This window comes from Ilyonectria robusta, assembly GCF_021365365.1.
Source record: "Ilyonectria robusta strain PMI_751 chromosome Unknown BGZ61scaffold_5, whole genome shotgun sequence".
Taxonomy (NCBI): Eukaryota; Fungi; Ascomycota; class Sordariomycetes; order Hypocreales; family Nectriaceae; genus Ilyonectria; species Ilyonectria robusta.
Window position 1 is genome coordinate 1,266,480 of NW_025764439.1, and position 18,776 is coordinate 1,285,255.

At 56.6% G+C, this 18,776-nt stretch overlaps 4 protein-coding genes across 4 annotated transcripts; 1 reads left to right on the forward strand and 3 right to left on the reverse strand.

Moving 5' to 3' along the window:
* Positions 1-433: 433 nt before the first annotated feature.
* On the forward strand, positions 434-2,734 carry BGZ61DRAFT_446672 (signal recognition particle, alpha subunit, N-terminal-domain-containing protein). The gene is made up of 3 exons (XM_046245232.1): positions 434-807; positions 871-2,373; positions 2,430-2,734. Exons 1-3 carry the CDS (start codon positions 574-576, stop codon positions 2,673-2,675), a joined length of 1,983 nt encoding a protein of 660 aa, XP_046107629.1. The 5' UTR covers positions 434-573; the 3' UTR covers positions 2,676-2,734.
* A 585-nt stretch (positions 2,735-3,319) lies between these two features.
* Positions 3,320-11,868, reverse strand: BGZ61DRAFT_529778 (uncharacterized protein; the record flags this gene model as incomplete). Its single annotated transcript, XM_046253457.1, has 2 exons — positions 3,320-10,378; positions 11,788-11,868. 2 exons carry the CDS (start codon positions 11,866-11,868, stop codon positions 3,320-3,322), a joined length of 7,140 nt encoding a protein of 2,379 aa, XP_046107630.1.
* A 2,268-nt stretch (positions 11,869-14,136) lies between these two features.
* On the reverse strand, positions 14,137-15,144 carry BGZ61DRAFT_529779 (uncharacterized protein; the record flags this gene model as incomplete). Its single annotated transcript, XM_046253458.1, has 1 exon — positions 14,137-15,144. The coding sequence occupies one exon, from the start codon at positions 15,142-15,144 to the stop codon at positions 14,137-14,139; it is 1,008 nt and encodes a 335-aa protein (XP_046107631.1).
* Positions 15,145-16,913: 1,769 nt separating this feature from the next.
* BGZ61DRAFT_475197 (uncharacterized protein) lies at positions 16,914-18,291 on the reverse strand (the record flags this gene model as incomplete). Its single annotated transcript, XM_046248657.1, has 5 exons — positions 16,914-17,222; positions 17,364-17,501; positions 17,698-17,936; positions 17,987-18,156; positions 18,206-18,291. 5 exons carry the CDS (start codon positions 18,289-18,291, stop codon positions 16,914-16,916), a joined length of 942 nt encoding a protein of 313 aa, XP_046107632.1.
* Positions 18,292-18,776: the final 485 nt, after the last annotated feature.

Sequence of the window (18,776 nt, forward strand, 5' to 3'; positions counted from 1 at the left end):
ACGAGCTCGGGGGAGACAGCGCAGGATGAAGGATATGGAAGGATCGCCGTGGCGGCGCGGCGGATGGTCGAGCTTGCAAGCTGGTGTTTGTTCAGGAAATGTGGTCGATTGTCGTTCATTGGCGCAAGCGTCATGGCGCCTCCGCTGAAGGGGCCAAGGCACCAGCCACTTGTCCTCCCGAACCAAGCCCCAGGTACACAAGCCACAAACATCGACAGCGGGGCGCACAAGCCACAAGGTAGCCGCAGCCCCAAACACGTTCCCTGCTTCATGGCACCTCGGGGGCTTCCGGCACGTGAATAGGCGGGTCCGCGCACACCTTAGTGGCTTCCAGACCCTACTGTGGAGGCGCCCGCCTATCGATAAGGAGAACCCCTGCAACCCGCGCGCGGTCTCTCCGGGTCGAGTCCCCATCATGGTACGAAGAATATGGTATAGATTAGCCACATCGCCTTCATCCCGCACTCTTCTCGCCCCTCAACTCCTCCTTTCCCGCGCCTCTCGAATTGCCTCTGTCGCTCCTCGCATACCACCGTCGCATCTTCCGTACCAGTGCGCGCTTCAGGAGTCACCATGTTGGACTCCTTCGAGATCCTCACAACGTCCGGCGTGGTCGTCTGGTCGCGCACCTACTCGCCCATTAACCCGTCCATCATCAACAACTTCATCGCCGACACATTCATTGAGGAGAAGGGTGGCTTTGCCGCCGTCGCCGATTCCAAGTCTGCTTCCAGCAACCCGCCGTACAAGAGCGACCAGCACACGCTCAAATGGACCCTCGTCAAGGAATTGGGCGTCATCTTCGTCGTGAGTACTCCTTGCCCCCCATTCTGCCCCATCTTCGGCGCTCACATATCCACTCTTCCGTAGGCCGTCTACCGATCGCTGCTTCACCTCTCATGGGTCGATAAACTCGTCGACAATATCAGGACTATTTTTGTCAAGCTCTATGGTGAACAACTCTTGAAGCCGCACACGACCCTGGTGGAGTGCCACGGCTTCGGTGAATACTTTGACCAGCAGCTCCAGGAGCTCGACCAGACGAGCGCAAAAGGCGCATCCTCCGCTTTAGGCGCCCTGTCCCTAGAACAGCAGACAGTGCCTACAATACTCGGCCATGACCCTCTCCACGAGCCGGGTTTAAAGTACCGAGGCCGTTCCCTCAATGGCGCCGACGAGCCCGCCTCGCCCGAGTTGACCCCCGCCATCACCCCCAACGGATCACGGCCGGCGACCCCGAGTAACAACCACCTCTTGGTTGCCAAGGCTGGGCCCGTCGCAAAGATGTCGAGGCGCGCGCGCAAGACGAAGAACCAGACATCTGCGCCCGTATCGTCCGGCGATGAGGCGTCCTCTCAGAAGAAAAGCAAGAAGACAGTCAAAAAGGGTCGCAAGTGGGATGCCGATGGTTACGCCGACGAGGAAGACGATGTCCAGCTCGACTACTCTCCGGCCAACCCCAACAGCGATTCCGAAGTCGAGGCGCGATCCGCCAATGTTGAAGAGATCGATTCCAACACCTGGGGCACGCGCTCCAAGGGCAAGTTCCTGCTCAACGACCTCAAGGACGAAGTCGACGAGATTCTCGCTTCCGAGGCAGAGAAGAAGAGTACAAACGCCAAGTCGCAGCCCAAGGCCGGCCTCTTTGGCACCGGAGTCAACGCCATCAGCGGCCTCTTCCGCAACGTCGTGGGCGGAAAGACACTGACTAAAGAGGACCTGGACAAAGCCATGAAGGGCATGGAGGAGCACCTGTTGAAGAAGAACGTCGCCCGCGAGGCTGCCGTCCGGCTGTGCGAGGGCATCGAGAAGGAGCTGCTCGGAGTCAAGACCGGCAACTTCGAGAGCATCAACACCAGAATCCAGGCCGCCATGGAGGCGTCCCTCACCAAGATGCTCACCCCCACCTCGTCCCTCGACCTCCTCCGCGAGATCGACGCCATCACCGCCCCCTCGGCCACCTCCCTCCGCAAGGCCCGCCCCTACGTCATGTCCATCGTCGGCGTCAACGGCGTCGGCAAGTCCACCAACCTGTCCAAGATCTGCTTCTTCCTCCTGCAGAACAAGTACAAGGTCCTCATCGCCGCCGGCGACACCTTCCGTTCCGGCGCCGTCGAGCAGCTCGCCGTCCACGTCCGCAACCTCAAGGAGCTCACGGCCCGCGAGGGCGGCCACGTCGAGCTCTACCAGAAGGGTTACGGTAAGGACGCCGCCACCGTTGCCAAGGACGCCGTCAGCCACGCCGCTCAGGAGGGCTTCGACGTTGTCCTCATTGATACCGCCGGCCGCAGGCACAACGACCAGCGCCTCATGTCTTCCCTCGAGAAGTTTGCCAAGTTTGCTCAGCCCGACAAGATCCTCATGGTTGGCGAGGTATGTTTCCCCCCTGACCCTCTGCTCTCACCTCCATGTGCTAACTAATACCCAAGGCCCTTGTCGGCACCGACTCGGTCGCCCAGGCGCGCAACTTCAACGCCGCGTTCGGCGCCGTCCGCACTCTTGATGGCTTCATCATCTCCAAGTGTGATACTGTTGGCGACATGGTCGGCACCCTCGTTAGTCTTGTCCATGCCACAAACGTCCCCGTTCTATTTGTCGGTGTCGGTCAGCACTACTCGGACCTACGGAACTTTTCAGTCAAGTGGGCAGTTGAGAAGTTGTTAAGCAGTAATTAATTAATATCGTGCATCAACAATGCTACCAAGTCATAATACAACAAAGGACAGAACTCGCACTCGCTCATGACACTGTGCTTTGCTTTAATGCCTGATGAATTACCATTATTCTTCGTAACCGCCATGTTCTCGCTATTGCCGACGTCAAGGGACATTCGTGCAAGATATAGGTACCCTTCATATCTGAGTGTAGATTATAATTATGTATATACATGACGCTACAGCGTTCTCGTTCTCTCAGCCCAAGTCCACGCCACCACACCGCTATGCAAACAAAAGGAAAGTAAAAACCACATATTTGTAAGGCGCTGAATTTCGAATCGTGCGTTCTTTTTTTTTGTTTCTTTTTGATTTCCTATCGGTCTCTCCTTTTTTCCTTCTCCTCGAATGTTGGTTCGTCTCCTAGACGCTCAGCGCAAACAAAAAATCTGAAATGATGGTAACGAAGGGGTTCAGTTTCAAAATCCCAATCTGTGTGGCGTAAACGTCAATCCAAGGGGTATCTTTCTAGGTTCGCAATCTCGGGTGAAAGTAAGAGTAATGTGCAGCGTGTGTATGCATCGGCCGTAGTTGGATGATCTTATGACAAAGGAAATGGTTTGTTGATATAGCATTCCTCCTCTTCCTCTCCTTCCGCCAACGCCTTAGTCCTCTTCAAAGAAGTCGTTATCATCAAAATCCCCTGGTTGGGCATCAGAGTCGTAGACACCAGGTCGCATCATCGGCGGAGTCATGGGCTCTGCCTCTGATTGCCTAGGAGGTGGGGTGCTGCGTCCGGACCTGTCCGATCGGTGCGAGGTGTTGGAGATTCCTCTTGATCGTGCAGATACGGTACCGTGTGATGGATAGCGGCGTCCGGTGCTAGCAAAGGCGGTGGGCTGGGGTCTTCCGTTGTCCACAGGGGGAGTCTGGCGGAGCCCAGAGGCAGGGGGGGTTAGGAGACCACCCAGAAGGCTGTTCTGGGGGGCTGGGCTACTCCTTGAAGGGGTAGCATTTCGTCCGGCAGCTGGTGAGCTCAGCACACCAGAGAGGCCGCTGAATGAGGACTGGTTACCTTTTCGCCAGTTGCCCCAAGCAGCAGCGATGGGACCGACAGCCTGGGCCACACGGGGAGTAGCAGCCTGAATCGATTGAGCAATGTTAGGGAGGTTGATGGACGATCCGCCGTTCATAGCTCTCTCTCGTTCCTGCTCCTCCATCTGGAGGTTGGCCTTCAGTCTGATGGCAGCATCCTTCACTGCGTCAGGGTTGTACCGATCACCTGAAAGTGCAGTGATAATGTCCTGCAGGTTTTCGTGCCTGACAGCAAGGAGCTCACGCAGCCAGCTGATCTCATCATCACGCTTGGTGATCTTTGTTGCAGCATCGGGATCCGCCTTGGACGCCACATGCTCGAGCTCCTCGATCCGCTGCTCGCGAGCCTGGAGCTGCTCTTGGAGGACCATGATGGATTCTCGGAGAGCCTGGGGCGAGATTCTCTCGGGAGCTTCGAGGCTTCGAGAAGCAGCAGGTTTGTGGTGTCTGCCCATGGCAGCAGGTCCGGCCTCGAGACCAGCAGACTTGGCAGCTTGAGCGGCGGCGGCGGCAGCCTGCTTGGCAATCTCGAGCTTGTCCTCCAGGTGAAGAATGCGATCCTGGAGGTGCTCGGTCTTCGACGCCGACAGGCTGAGGCGCTCCAAAAGGTGTTGTTCGGTCTTGTGGGCATCCTCATGAGCATTGTTGACTTGTCGCTCGTATCGGGTCTGGAGATCCTCAATCTCATTCTGGTGCTTGCGATGGAGCTCGTCAATCTCGGAAGACTTGGTGCTCTGGGCTTCCTCGAGGAGCATCTCATTCTGAGCATTGGCGGTGTCGGCTTCGAGTCTAACGTGGTCAAGCTCAGAGCGCAGCTTGGAGTTCTGCTCCTCAAGTTCTTCGCGGATGAAGTTGACTTGGTTGTTGGCAGAGTCGACTTCAAGTTGCAAGGCCATGCGGGTCCTCTTGACCTCGCTGAGCCCAGACTCCCTCGCCTCCTCAAACTCACGCTGGTATCGCATAGCAGTCTGCTCCAGCCTGTGATTCTCGTTCTTGAGTTCGTCCATCAGGACTTCGAGGCGCTTGCATTCGTTGACAGCACGCATACCAGAGCGCTCGTTGTCTTGAAGACGCTCCATCTCGATCTCCAGGCGCTCGCGAGTCTTAGCCTCAGCCTGAAGACGAGCATCCAACACATCTTGTCGAGCAAACATGGCCTGTTCCTTCTTGATGCGACGGGCGTTGTCCTCGGCGATCTCACGGGCGGCTTGACCCATATCCTCCTGGAGCGAGATGAACTTGCCTCGCCACGCCTCACGTATGCGGTCGTTCTCCTCAAGCTGAGTGGTGAGTGTGGTCAGAGACCTCTGCATGTGCTGGTTCTCGTCGAGGGCTCGGCTCAGCTCGCTGGCCTTCTGTCGAGCAGATTCATCAGCACGCTCGTATTCGGCACGCCAATGGTGGTTATCCTGGCGCACGTCTCGAAGTTCAACGTCAATAGCATTGCACTTGTTGGTCATCTCGGAAAGAGACTGATTTGAGTTGGTCTGAGCGGCCTCCAAAAGAGCCATGCGCATCGAAGTCTTGCTGTTTGACTGCTCAAGCGAGCGAAGCTTGAAGTCTTTCTGCTCAATTGTCTCACGGAGACGGTTAACTTCTTCATCAGCAGCTTCGTGGTGGCATCGGGTCTCCGTGAGCTTGTCCTCAGCCACACGACGTGCGGCCACGGACTCCTCACTGAGCTGCTCATGGTGTCTGACTCTATCTTCAAGGTCCTTGACACGTTGATCAAACACGCTTCGGTTAATGATTTCAATCTCAACGCGAGTCTCAGCGGCCTGGAGTTTGCGCATAATCTCGGCAGCAAGATCTTCGGCGGCTCTGCGCTCCACAAGTTCGTTCTCAACCTTGCTCTGCTCAAAGTAGAGGCGCTGCTCCAGATCCAGGATCTTAGCTTGCATCTCATCCATCTTGGCATTGTGCATTTCATCAGGCTGGGGAACGGCGGGCATGCGACTCTCAACTGCTTGCTCGATGACTCTCTTCAAATCGTCACCGAGCTGCATGTTGGAACCGAGTGACTTTTTCATGTCGTCAAGAGCCTCGAGAATGGCAGTGGGTGCTGCCTCTGGGGTCGCGGTAGAGACAGCGGCCTGGTTGCGATGTTGAGCATTGAAGCCTTCCATGACAGCTATGCGAATCTGATCCAGTCGACGGTCTCTCCTGGGGCTCAAGGAACGACGAAGAACAGGTTCCTCATCCTCGTCGTCCGCATCGCTCTGCGGGAACTCCGCAGACACGCTTCGCATGTCGCGACGCGACGAGGGGGTGCGTCGGGCCCTGGTGGCAAGGACCTGCTGGATAGAAAAGAGGGTTTTCTCCAGCGGCTCAAGTCGGGCGGCAAGCAAAGTACCAACCACCTCATTAACACGGCCATCAAAGAATTGTGCGCGGTTTTCAAGCTTGTCATGTTCATCTTCGGTGAAAGCACCATCCCAGTCACTAGCTGGTTGGCTGTCACCGTCCATGGCAGCAGCATTCTCAGGTGTTCGCGCAAGAGATGGCGGGTCAAGAAAGGGATCTTCCAGTTCGGTACTGAGCATGGGCTGCGCAGCAGGATTCGGCAGAGCGTGGTATTCCCGCGGGGTGGCGCTGGCCTCGTCTCGAGTAAATTGCTCTACACCCGGTTCCAGCCGGTACGGTGATGAGTTGGCAACTGCAGCAACGGAAACATTGCGAGTGGGGCTGCCATGCTGCCACTTGGTGGCCTCGACCACCTTGTTGACGCCCATGTTAGGATCATCGTAGAAGTGGTCCATGACGGCGTCAATCTCGGCAAAGGTAGGCTCTCGGTCTTCGCTGTTCGCGGTCTGGGGCTGGTATTCGGGCTCGTACTCATGCTCAACCGATTCGATCACATTGTCGTCAACGGGCTCAGTGTGGTACAGCTCCTGCTCGGGCGTAGGGCTCTTAGCAAACCGAGAGGCAGCCAGGCCCTTGGGCTTGGGTGGAGGAGAAGCGAATCGAGATGCACTGAGTCCTTGGGAAACAGTCCTGGGCTGCGGCTGACCAGAGCTGAAGCGAGAAGCAGCCAGGCCAGAAGTAGGTCGAGCAGGAACAGGGCTGACAACAGGCGAGACGTCGGACTGCTCATCGTCCTTGTCAGTCTGCGAAGCCTCTCCGTAAGACGGAAGTCCAGGGACGAAAGGCTGGGCAGCGGCCGACAAGGTCTTCTTATGGCCATGCTTGAAAGTATCCTCGCCGAAAGGTCGCGCGTCGTTGAAGCTCTGGAGGTCGATCGAGGACTTGAACTCGAAGGGTTGCCAGCTGTTGGTATTAAACTCAGTGGGTGAGGTTTCTGAAGGAGTAGCAGTTGTTGCCTTCGTGTCGAGCTGGTCAGAAGTAACGATAGACGACATCGACGTGTCGATAGGTAGGTTATCCGCCTCGTTAGCACTGGGCTCATCCCTGACTGCCTCATCGGCCTCTGGCTCAGGTGTGTGGATATAGGCATCCTTGGGCTGCTCAGCGAAGAGGGGCACATCGTCGCCTCCGGGTGCAGAGCTCCTCGCGCGCTTGATGCGAGACTCGTCAATCAGAGGGCGTCCGTCGGTATCAAGCTCCGGCTCATCATCGCCCTGCAGAGATTGACCAGATTCGCTAGACGGCTTAAGAATCGGAACGGCCTTGGTCCACTTCTTGCCAGGCTGGAACGCCGTGGTCGTCGTAAGGTCAATGCTACCAAAGATGCTCCCGCGCTTGCCGACACTCTCCGTGCCTGATGCTGGGCTGGCGAATGAATCAGACAATGGGGTAAATGCAGGTGCATCGGGGTTGAACTTGGGGCCAGAAGCCGAGAAACTGAAGTCACTTCGTCCGGGGGAGAAGGACGGAGCATTGACATTAATCTTTGCGGGAGTGGTGAAGCTATGCGCGACCGTCGGAGGGGACGCGATATGGTTGCTAACTCCGGCCTGGAATACGGTAGGCTGGAAAGCAGCAGGCTGGAACGAAGCGGCCTGGAAAGAGGCAGGCTGGAATGAAGCAGCTTGGAAAGGAGCAGCCTCGAAAGCAGCCGGCTGGAAATTATTATTGGGCTGGAAGCCCTTGTTGCTGAAGTCAAACTGACCAGGCGTAAAGGTGCTCTGTCCCGGGTTGAACTTGAATTCGGGGGCCTTGACATTAAGCTTCGAGAAGGATGCCTTGCTGCCGTGGCTAGATCGTCGGGTCACGCTGCTGTTGACGGAAACAGCGTCGTTCCAGGGGTTGCTAGCCGTGGAGAAGTTCTTCTTGTGGGCGAAAGCAGCATCAGCGAACTCAAATGTCTGGACGGGAGTACCCAGGTTGCTGGGATTCGTCTCAATCTCAAAGGCCTCATCGACCTTCTGCGTCTCGGGGATCTCGTTAAGACTGCGGAACTTCTGGAGATTTCCATCTTCGGTAGTCTCCTGGGCCTCGATCTTGTCACGGTAGAAGGGTTGCGAAAGCGAATGCCCGCGGCTGTGTGGCCTGGGGTGGTGCAGAACAAGTGGTTTGGGGGGCTCGTTGGCAAACCGCTCAGGGGCAGGGAAGTGTTCCGAGATCTGGCGTTCGTGTGCAGGAACAAACGGCTCTGCAGTGGGAACCGGAGCCTGAGTCTGGGGTTGAGGATTGTAGTCCTCGTGCTCCAGCTGTTCGCGCAATTGCTCCTCCAAGTGGTACTCAGCATCATCGATCTCGGCCTGCAGACTATCGGGGTTCTGCTTCGGCGGTTCAGGAGTTTTGGAAGAGCTCTTGCTGGGAATATTGGGAAGGGGCTCTTCCTCATCCTCCCGAACCTCTTGCAGCCGCGGCGAGGCTCTAGCTGCCTGCAGGTACTGGAACTGCTGCTGATGGGGCAGCATCGGGAATTGCAGAGATTGGTGGCGCTGGTGCTGGTGCTGGTGCATGGGGAAGCCGCCAGGGCTTTCAGGGCCAAACGGTGACTGAGGTGACATCATACCGTTGAAGTTCATCATTGAAGGCGAATCGTGTCGGCTCAGGCCGTGCAGAATGCCAGCCTGGTTCTGCCAACCCTGCTGGGGCTGGTGCATGCCAAATGGCGAAGTACTGGCTGGCAGAGAAATGGATTGACGAGGGTTGTACTTTCCAGGGACAAAGGGCACTGGGGACGTTCCCATAGAGAGTGATGGGCTTTGCGTAGCTGATGAACGCCCATGCATAAACTGTCCGGGAAGAGGGAATCCGGGGATGCCATGGCTGCTGGAAGCAGACGAGGTCGGGAGGGGTGGAGAGAAGGGCAACGGAGGGTATTGCACTGATGGTTGTCGGCTAAGATCCGTAGGAACCGGCGAGATGGATGGCGGCGGCGCAGGCTCATCGTCACCAAATGAAACACCAAGGGCTCTCAGCTTGGCTTCCTGAAGCTCGTTCTCGTATTCCTTCCAGGCGTTCAAATCTGGAAGAGTAACCTTGAAGACTCGCTCCGCTCGCTCCTGGTCCACTTCGTCGAAATTAGGCCAAGAGTCGCGAGTCTGCGAATCATCAGTTCCTGGAGGTTGATATCCTTCAACCTCCAGATCAAATCCGGAAATGTCGTATCCAAGCTCCTGCCACGAGGTGAACATCCTGTTGATTTCATGTTGACGAAGGGGGATCGGGGCCTTGCCGGGCAATCCTCGATCGTCGTCGCGCGGGATCAGGACCATGATGTTCTTGCCCTTCCAGGGCACCTTTCTTTTTATCCTGGGAGTCATAGCTAGAGATGGCTCCTTGGGCAGGGGCTTCTGGGTGCCTTTGGTAGGGGTCGCGGGCAGTTGCTTGGACTCCCCATTCATGATAGGAATGGCCCTCATAGGGCTTTCTGCCACAGGTTGTTCCATCATTGCGGCGGCCTGAGACCTGTCGCTTGCCGCGTCGTGAGTTGCCGCGGCTTCAGAGGTCGCCATGCTGTTGTTCTGACCCGTCTTGGGGCTAAGGGTATCCCCTGGTTTAAGAGTCTCGATGCTGGATCTCGCACGGGGGGTGTGTTGAGATCCTTGTCGAGACGTCGAATTTGATTTTCGGGTTGCTCGAGGCGTGAAAAATCCGCCTTCTTCGTGCCAACCACGTTCTGAGCCGCTCAATGAAGAGTGCTCACTTCCACTTCCGTCACTGAACCAATGACGACTCTCGGAATTCTGAAGGTCGTCGGTCGTGTGAGTGCGTATCCAATCCTCAGTAAGTCCAAGCGTCTGACGACGGACGCGGTTCGCAAGGACGGCGGCAGCGGCGCTCACAGACGATTGCGGCTCGGTCTGCGATCGCAAAAGCTCTGGGACTGGGCGAAGGAATGGTGTCTCGATGTCCAGCTGGTGGATCGGGGAATCATCCGATGGCTCACTGCTGAAGCTCTGGCGTCGGAGGTTCCGATCCGACTCAGGATACGGTGAGCCCCAGCTAGCGGTACCGAATCGATTGTCGCTTGCACTGTGAGCGGGTGGTGTCCTCAGCAATTCCAAGGCCCGGTCCGGGAGCCTAGGCGCTGGGAGGGGGGGGAGGACGGGGGACGACTCGATCTCCTCTTCGCCGTCAACGGTAGATGCGGTCGAGAGAGCAGGGGATGCCGGTGACGCAGGTCGGGAGCGGGAGGCTCCAGAGCCGTCCTGTGCCGGCGCAGCAGGAGGATGACGAGCGGACGGTAACCGTGGAGACGACGTCTTCACGGAAAGCTGTTCAGCGGGCCCAAGTCAGTATGTGGTGGCGTCGAGGGACTGCTGTCCAACAGCTCGTCGGGGTGGAAGCTGGCTTACCCAGGGAGATCAGTGCAGACGAGGAACGTATCGCCTGCAGCTGAGTCTCGAATGTCGCGTCGCTCGAGGTCCTTTCGCTTGCACGAATCCGATCTCGATGGCCTTGGAGTGAGGGGACGCAGTTCTTTGCTGGCCGTTGAGGATGAGCGTCTGACGGTGGTGGTACGCGACGACGCGTTTTCCGACTAAAGGGGGCGGAAGGCGAACGACGGATGGCGTTGGACACTTGGGTGGGAAATTCCCAGGGGGTGTGCCTCCAGGGGGTTTAATTCAAGAAAGGAAACGGCGTCATGGGAAAAGGAGCGACCAGACAAGGAAGACAAGGAAGAGAGCGGGACGATGCGGCCGGACACATCGAAGGGGGGGGGATTATTGAGGGTCGCGGTCGATGGCCGAAGGAGAAGCAAGGGACAAGGGGAAGAAGAGAAAGAAGGGCGGCGTGCGAGTCGAGGGATGAGAAGAGCTCCAGCGACGAGGAGCTGATGGAGGTTGGAAGCGAGAGGTTCAAGGCTAGAGAGAGGCTTACTACCTAACGTACAGGACCTACCTAACTTGACCAGCAGCCACTTTTTTTTTCTGGGCGTGGGCGAATTTTTTGGGACAATCTGGGGGGGGGTGTCCGTCCCTGGAGGGCATGGCCTGGGACGTGGCTCCGCTGGGAATGGAAAAAGTGACCACTGGAAGAGCCACTGAGAAGGTGTGGAAGTACACTGGGGAGAGACTGGAGCCAGCTAGAGCCCGGCCGGGACGGAGGCCGTGGGCCCGTGGAGCAGCTCACGAGCACCTCGACTCGACCCGACCGAGTCTTTAATGAGGCCCGCAATGAAGGACACCGCATTGGCCCGGGGTAATCTCGCCAAGGGGCGTGCGGGATGGGCGATGACAGCGGCGCTGATAGACGATACACGAGATTCCGTTGTTTGGCATGGCGCATTCCGAGTACCAGCTAAACAGCCGTCGTGTCTCTTGGACCCTTTCAACCTAGGGCTTGCAGGAGCCTTGCTTCGCTGGCATCAATCTGGCCGCCTGGATTTGATTGCCTGCTACCACGTAGCCTCTTGTGACAGACCAACCGGTCTCTCTCTCGCCTCTCTCTCGGCTGCGGACTGGCAACGGATGCCTGTTCAGCCCTGTTCCCCTCCTCCCCAGGGTCTCCTCTCGTCTCAGGTGCTTCACCACCCGGTGGAATGCTTTGCTCTCTGCCAGCCGCATCCCCAGTGCTGCCCCGTTGGGAACAGGTCCCTTGGCTTGGATTGCAGGACGGGACCCATGGGGTCGGGGTCCAGCTGGCGGCGCCGTTGCGCGACTAACCAAAAACCAGCTCTCACGTGGGACCGGAATGCGAGCTGGCGCTTTTTCAGGGTCGCACCCATCTTAATCACGACGACGGACGGAGTTCCAGACGACATATTGTGACAGCTGCAGGACTAACAAGACGTGAACGGTGCGGCAGTGACAACGCCAATGAGTATCCCCGGCCAATCTCCCGGAACCGCCCAAAATAAAAGACAACGCACAGTTAGCAGCTCGTCGACGCCCCCCTTTCCTCCGCAGAGGAACCCGCATCCCGCTGCGTGCATCGCAGGACAGCAGACGCTGGGCTCTCTCGGCGATCTGCACGCACGCAGTGGAGAGGACTGGGGCAACTCACAGTGAGCAATTCCTTGGTTTGGCAGGCCAGCGCAGGGACGCTCCCTGTGCATGTGCGCGCTGATTGAGGGCACAGAGAACTTGGCCCCTGAGCTCCGTCATTGACAGCTTCATCCGCCCCGAACCACCGTGAAAGATCCACTTGTTCCGGGGACGGGAGGGGTTGTGGCGCCCGAGCGATGTCATCCTCGCAGGACTCGGGACGATGCAAGGGACCTCAGTCAATATCCATTAACTCCAGGAAACGGACATGGTCGTATCAATTCTTTTAAGCCTTTCTTTGTGCAATGCTTTTGCACAGCATCAAAAGTCGGTTGATCGTGGAAAGTCTCTTCGTTATGCGCCATGTCTCGATTATTGATTAATGTATTCAGCGCCTCCCAAATCTATGACGCTCATCCAGTACTCATAATGTCCTGCCTACACTCGGGTATCAAATCGTAGTCTCACGCCCACACCTCGCTTAGGAATGCGCTCTTCTCTATCGCTCCCGCCCCGAATCGCCCCGAATCGTGTCTCAGATATCGTAGATGCCAACCTCCACACTTGGGCTCACCCGTGCAACGAGCTGATACTAGTTCGCCAGCACTGTCCACTTCCCTTAGCCCTTCCGCTCCCTTGGACGCTTGTCGAGTTAACATAAATGCCAACGCGGCCCGTTGTCGTTGTCGTTGTCGTTGTCGTTGTCGGTATGGGGTCATCGTAACCAACGTTCAGAAATGTCGCCATCAGTCCCATCGGGTCGCTCCCAAATCCGGTTTCGCAACCTAGTTCCATCCATCAGCCTCGTTCACGACTCAACATTAAAGCCATTTTCAGAACAAACTCACCGCTCAAGTAAATGCCCTGTCTCACGCTCTTTGCATGAGTGAAGTGTCTCCATTCCACTTCATTACATGACCATTCGCCAACTTTCATCCAACAAGTCGAACGCAAAGTGCAGGTCCTCGGTCAAATCCCACTCGTCAAACATCTCCATCCCACCAGCTCGGGATGCGAGTGTCAGCAGCAGCGGCAGCGCGAGCCACGTGTGACGATGGAACATGTTGGAACTTGCGACGTGAAGCGAGGTAGCAACCACGGCCTGGAATGTATAAATGTCTTGTGTATTAGATGCGCGGCGCGAGTTTATTTATCTCGCGTCCATCACTCTGGAGGTGGCGTCGGCCGCCAAGCATTTACTAACATTGGTGTTTGATCCCCAACCACCAGAGAGGGTGCAACTGGCGATGTGACTTACAGGCGCTCATCACAACTTATCACAGCGTCAAGAAACGCTGGTGACGCCCACCTCGCAGACTCACCGTCAGAGGCTGGCTGCTGAAACACGCGTGCTGTCGAAAACGTCATAATCGTTAGGGGCTGAGACGAAACAACCCCCGCCAAGACAACTTGGCTCTTCCTTCTGTGCCACGCTGAAAGCATACAGGAGCTGCGGAATGAAGAATTGTGCACCAGAGCAGAGAAAAAGGACGAAGGGAAATGAAATACGATGCTTGATACAACGTTCGCATCGAAGACCGGAACACAGTTCGTGTTTAAATTTTGACAAGCCACGCTTGCTATGTTGGTCAAATTATTATCTCTAATCTAGGTAGATACAGATACCCGATAATCAGGATTGGCTGGTTCAAGAGCCAGATGGTTGGTGGAAAAGGAGAAGGTGTCACGCGATCGGGTTTCGTGACGAGGTCACAGACCAGACAAGCTGAAACTGTAAGAGAACCAAGTCTGAGCAAGGTCCAAAGCTCGGGGCCAGGGAAACTTCTCCGTCATAGACTGGAGTCCCATTGGGCGGTTGTGGGTATGTGCTGTGCCGATCGGTCGCAGCCGTCAGGTTTCGTAGTCGTAGCATCTAACTTGTACGAATCCTTCTCTATTTCCCTTGAAAAATCACGATATGCCGTGCCCGGAACGCCCTTTTGCAGATCGCAGAAACCCGTCGAGTTGGTGGATGGATGGAAAGATGATCGAAACTTTTTGCCCGAGAGATGCTAGAATGCATCTCCTCATCACCGCCGGGCTCCTCAGAAGTTGGATGACGCGTTCACCGGAGCCGTTGGTTGATGGTAGTTTTCCAGGGTAGACTGGAAGGGGGTGGCCCGAGGGCCGCTGTCCCGGCCGGCGCTACCAGGCTCCGACTTCTCGACGGGTCCGTAGCCGCTGTGATAGGCGGTGCTGGGGGTGTCGTTGAAGTCCATCAAGCCGTCGGCCTCCTCGGCCTGCTTCTTGCGGCCCCAGATTCTCCAGGCCACAAGGCCCAAGGCACCGAGGATAATAAAGCCACCAATACCGACCACGACACCGATAACAGTGTTGCGAGTCTTGGCGGACATGCCAGAGGAGCCTCCAGAGTCGTCCGAGTTCAGGCCAGGGGTGGAGGTGGTGATGGTTGTGGAGGTCATGACCTCCTTAGAACCGTCACTGTTCGTTCTAGTAACAACGTCCACCTTTGTCGATGTGATCAAGCTGGCGGTAGTCTGTTCCTCGCTGCTATCGGAACTAGATTTTTCATTGCTATCAGACTTGCTGTCGCTGCTGGTGGTCTCGGCGGCGCCGGCGCTCGTCGTCGCGTCTCCAGAGGTCGCCGACTCGGATGGGGCATTGTCGCGAGATGATGTAGAGGTAGTCGCAGCATCTGCCGGCTTCGAGGAACTGGTGGTGGATTGAACATCGGCGGTGGTCTGCCTCGATGGATTGGATGTGGTGGATGATGGCGTGTCGGCGGTGGTCTCGGCAGGCGGTTGATCCGTGGTAGTCTGAGCCTCCGAAGCACTTGGCGCCGCTTCGGAGGATGTGCTTGCCGGTGCTTCTGAGGTAGACTGACTATCGTCAGTGGCTGAAACGCTGCCAGCGTCGGTAGCGGACGCTTCTGAGGAAGCTGAGGCAGCGTCGGTCGTAGCGTCGTCACTGCTGCCAGGGCTCTGTCGTCGAATAATTTGTCGGCCACCGCTGAAGTCTATCAGGGACGCCTGAGCGACGCAGATGATGCAGAGCGCCAGCAGAAGCAGCTTGAAGAGGCGCGTGGCGTACATATTGGCGGTTTTGTCGAAGGAACAAATGTGTAGAGAAACGACTTGTTGAGGTCGTTGGTGCCGGCTCGGGGGATCGGCTAGAGTGTAGTCGAGGAGCCGCCGCGGAGGCTGCTTGTCCAGACGTAGTACACTCTCAAGTATAGGTTCGCCACTCGAGGTGGGAGAGCGGTGATGAGGTCGTTGTCGATGGACGTGATAGAGTGATGAAGTAAGCGAATGAATTCGAGACGGGAGTAGGTCGCGATGAATGACGATCGATGCGTCGTGAAACGAAGGGGTGGCGAACGAGGTGCCGGATTAATACTGGAGGACGGAAACTTGACAGGAAGGAAAGGAGAAGCGAGAGATAAAGAGAGCAAACAGAGTAAATAGACGAGTCACGAGAGGCGGCAGGTCAAGGATAAAAAAAGCGAGAGACTACTTGTGAGGGGACAAGGATGTGCGTGGGCGGAGGCGGAGGCGTGCAGGTGCGCGATGCAGTGCAAACAAAGGAATGGAAAGAAATGGTTTGAGGTGGATAACGAGGTGGATGGAGAATGGGGATGGTGTGGGATGTGGCTGGCGCGAATGGGGAGAGGAGCGAACGTCTCGTATTCCCACCACGGAGACCCATGGCGGGTGACCTCCAGCGCCAATGGGCGGTGCCACAGCTAGTCTGTGACCGCGATGGAGCTGCCTTGGGTTCCCTTATCCTTACCGGATGGGGAAGAAAGGCAAGGGAAATGTGATGCAATGCAATGCTCGTTGATGCGCGGTCCCTGGATGTGTAGTGCCAGTGAGTGCCAGTGAGTGTCCGTGAGTGTGAGTGAGTCCGACATCCCAGTTTTGAGGTTGCGTGTTTGTGTGCGTTGTGTGTTGTGCTGTGTGTTGTGGTGAGTTACCGTACCTACCTAGGTAACACTGTACACTGTATTTCCATTCCGCCATCAAGTTCCAGGCCATCTATCCCGGACCCCAAAACAAAGCACGGAGTCCGCCTAAGGAGACCCCGAAACGACCTGAAGAACACAAACGCCTAGGACGGACGCCAACAGGCCCCCTGTCACTCTCCAGTCCGCGGCCTTCCACGCCCGTAGCCACTCATTGGCCGCCGAGGGCTTCAGGCTCCGACCGCCCCGGGACGCGCCCTGGACTAGCAGCCCACAGTGGCTCCGGTAGCCTGGCCGCTCGCTGGGTCCGCCCGCCCGCCGCTGCGTGAGCGATGACGCCCAGTCGTTGAGTTGTAGGGACAGCGCACACCCGACAACCCTATGCATGCAGCCGGGTATTATCAAGGTAGGTTACGATGAATATCATCCTCGGGGTCCTTGAAAACGGCCTGCATGGTGCTGCATCAAGCTTGGCTTTACGTACGATGAAGAATACATCGTGCATACAGTACAACGTACAGTGCCGATTTGTCCATCTGCCCGTCCCTGAATTGTGTACATACCCTTCCGCCAGTGTTTTGTCCGCGGCGGTTTGGTGGCGTTGAGCTGAGAATTCCCTCGATGGGGACGGCGGATACGTGACAGATATTTTTTCTCCATTGCTCACCCTGGTGCTTACTTCTCATCAGTCTGTTCGGGGCCAACATGCCTCGCTACTCGCCCTAGGGGTTTTCTTTTTGTGCTTTTCTGCATTTCTACACACAGGAGTAAATCCACACTGTTATGGGCTGCACTGTCCTGTACCCCCCTCGAGAGGAGAGGCGGGGGAGGACGCAAGATCCTGGTGACCAACTGGGCTGTGCATCCGCGAGTTGAGTTGAGTTGAGCGTCGGTGCGTCGTCAGCACCGGGACAATGATGGACGGACATTGAGATGGCTCCCTCCCTCCCACCATCCCACTCCGACTCCCACCCAAGACAAGCGAGGCAGGCGAGGCAGTTGGCAGCAGACAAAATACGTCATGCTCCATCGCCCAGCCATCTGGGTCCGTCTTGAGTCCTTGATCAAGGCAACAAGAAAATAGGCGATTGATTCCTCATCCCGGGAGCCACGGGGATCATCTCCCAACGGCCGGTCCCAGGGCCACGGCGGCGTGTCAGCGTGCCAGGGTCTCAAGCTGCCAGGGTGTCGGGAGGTGAGGATATGCGCCTTAAAATAGCAGCAATCTAAAACCGCCAACCCGCTTCCGGGCTGCCCTCAGATCACGACGCAGCTCACCAGACAGAGAGCACAAGTTGAGTGAATGACTGCTACGAAGTGAGTGCACCACGCCACGCCACGCTGGCTTACTGTCCCATCCGCGTTCATCCTGCCGGGTAAGGGGAGAAGAGACAGCTCCACGCCCTCCATCACCCACCCATCCGGCTTGTCATCGACAGCATCCACTCCAGCTTTCAAATCAAGGTTAACCCTATCCTGGCCATCTGTCTATCCTTGTGGGTGTGTGGACTCTGGAGCTCTACATGTCATCAAAAGGAAGCTTGGATATCGTCTCCCCAGGTTCGGCAACTGTCCAACCTACAGTACATCTACATATTCCTTCCAAATTACCATTCATGTAGCGCATGTGCCGGCGAAATATGCGAGGCAGAATCTCACTGCTTACTGCTTATGTAGTACCTACCTTAGCTGTCCTCCCTGCATATTGTGGCGGGCAGCCTAACTCCATGTCTGGAGTGTTATTTTTGCGTCCATCGCCAACCTCGGCCGGCACCGCAAAAACCCATCGCCGTCTTGTCAGATACACATACAACCATGCCATGTCTCGTATCTCCAGGTCCTTGTGCATTTCATTGGCGCTGTGGCTCGTTCGACTGCTCCCCGTGTCACGTAGTAGCTCAGCGTCACGACACTGGCGCAGATCTGTAAAGGGGGCTATGTCCTCCATCACATCGCGCCGTGTCCTCCATTACATTGCATTGCCATCACAATCGCCGACGTCACCCCGTCCAGCCCTCCATCAGGTCCCGCCCGCGGTCCCGGAGCGTTTCGTCTGTCGCCTACAGCCCTTTCTGTGAAGTCCATTTTGCGCATGGGTCCACCTTGACCATGGTTGAAAGCCGCGGCATTCATCCTCACCAATCTGCCTGGGCCGTCATGTAAACACCCACGAATATACTTCACCAACTCACCGAGCCTTCTCCTTGCCCACATGCATGGGATCGAATTTTACTACTCGGCCTGCAGTGCTTTTCTGTAGACTCTTAATCAGAAACATTGCCACAATGTGCGAGTATGATTTCGTTCATGTCCTGCATGTGGGTCGCACCTCTGCGCCATGCCATGCCAGCATACGCGTGCATTTACATATCACCGTCAACAAGCGGCAACCGAAGCATCCAACAGCGGCAGACATGCAGCTAGAAAATCACCAAACCTTCATGTCCCCAATTCACACGCACGCACACACGCAGTACTTCTCAGAACCCCCCCCCCCGACTTCCGCAAGCTCACCGACCTCCCGTAGCACCCTTGCTCCTCAGATCAAATCATCAGTCCGCACGAACTCCTAGCTCCAGGCCCATGCCCCAGAGTAGTACGCGTACTCAACGACAGCCATTCCAATGTAGCGCCGGGGATGACGACTCGCAACCCCATATCAGGTGGAGAAGGAGGCATCTCAATCGGAATGAGCGAACCAATGTCACATCTCACAAGTCTTTATTCTTCCCTCGTCGTGATCCATCAGGAGCCGCTGAAATA

Excerpts from the sequence above, each read along its gene's own strand:
- BGZ61DRAFT_446672 (XM_046245232.1), top strand. The coding sequence starts at position 574 with ATGTTGGACTCCTTCGAGATCCTCACAACGTCCGGCGTGGTCGTCTGG. Across the intron at positions 808-870 it reads AATTGGGCGTCATCTTCGTC|GCCGTCTACCGATCGCTGCT; the intron begins GTGAGTACTCCT and ends ACTCTTCCGTAG. Across the intron at positions 2,374-2,429 it reads AGATCCTCATGGTTGGCGAG|GCCCTTGTCGGCACCGACTC; the intron begins GTATGTTTCCCC and ends CTAATACCCAAG.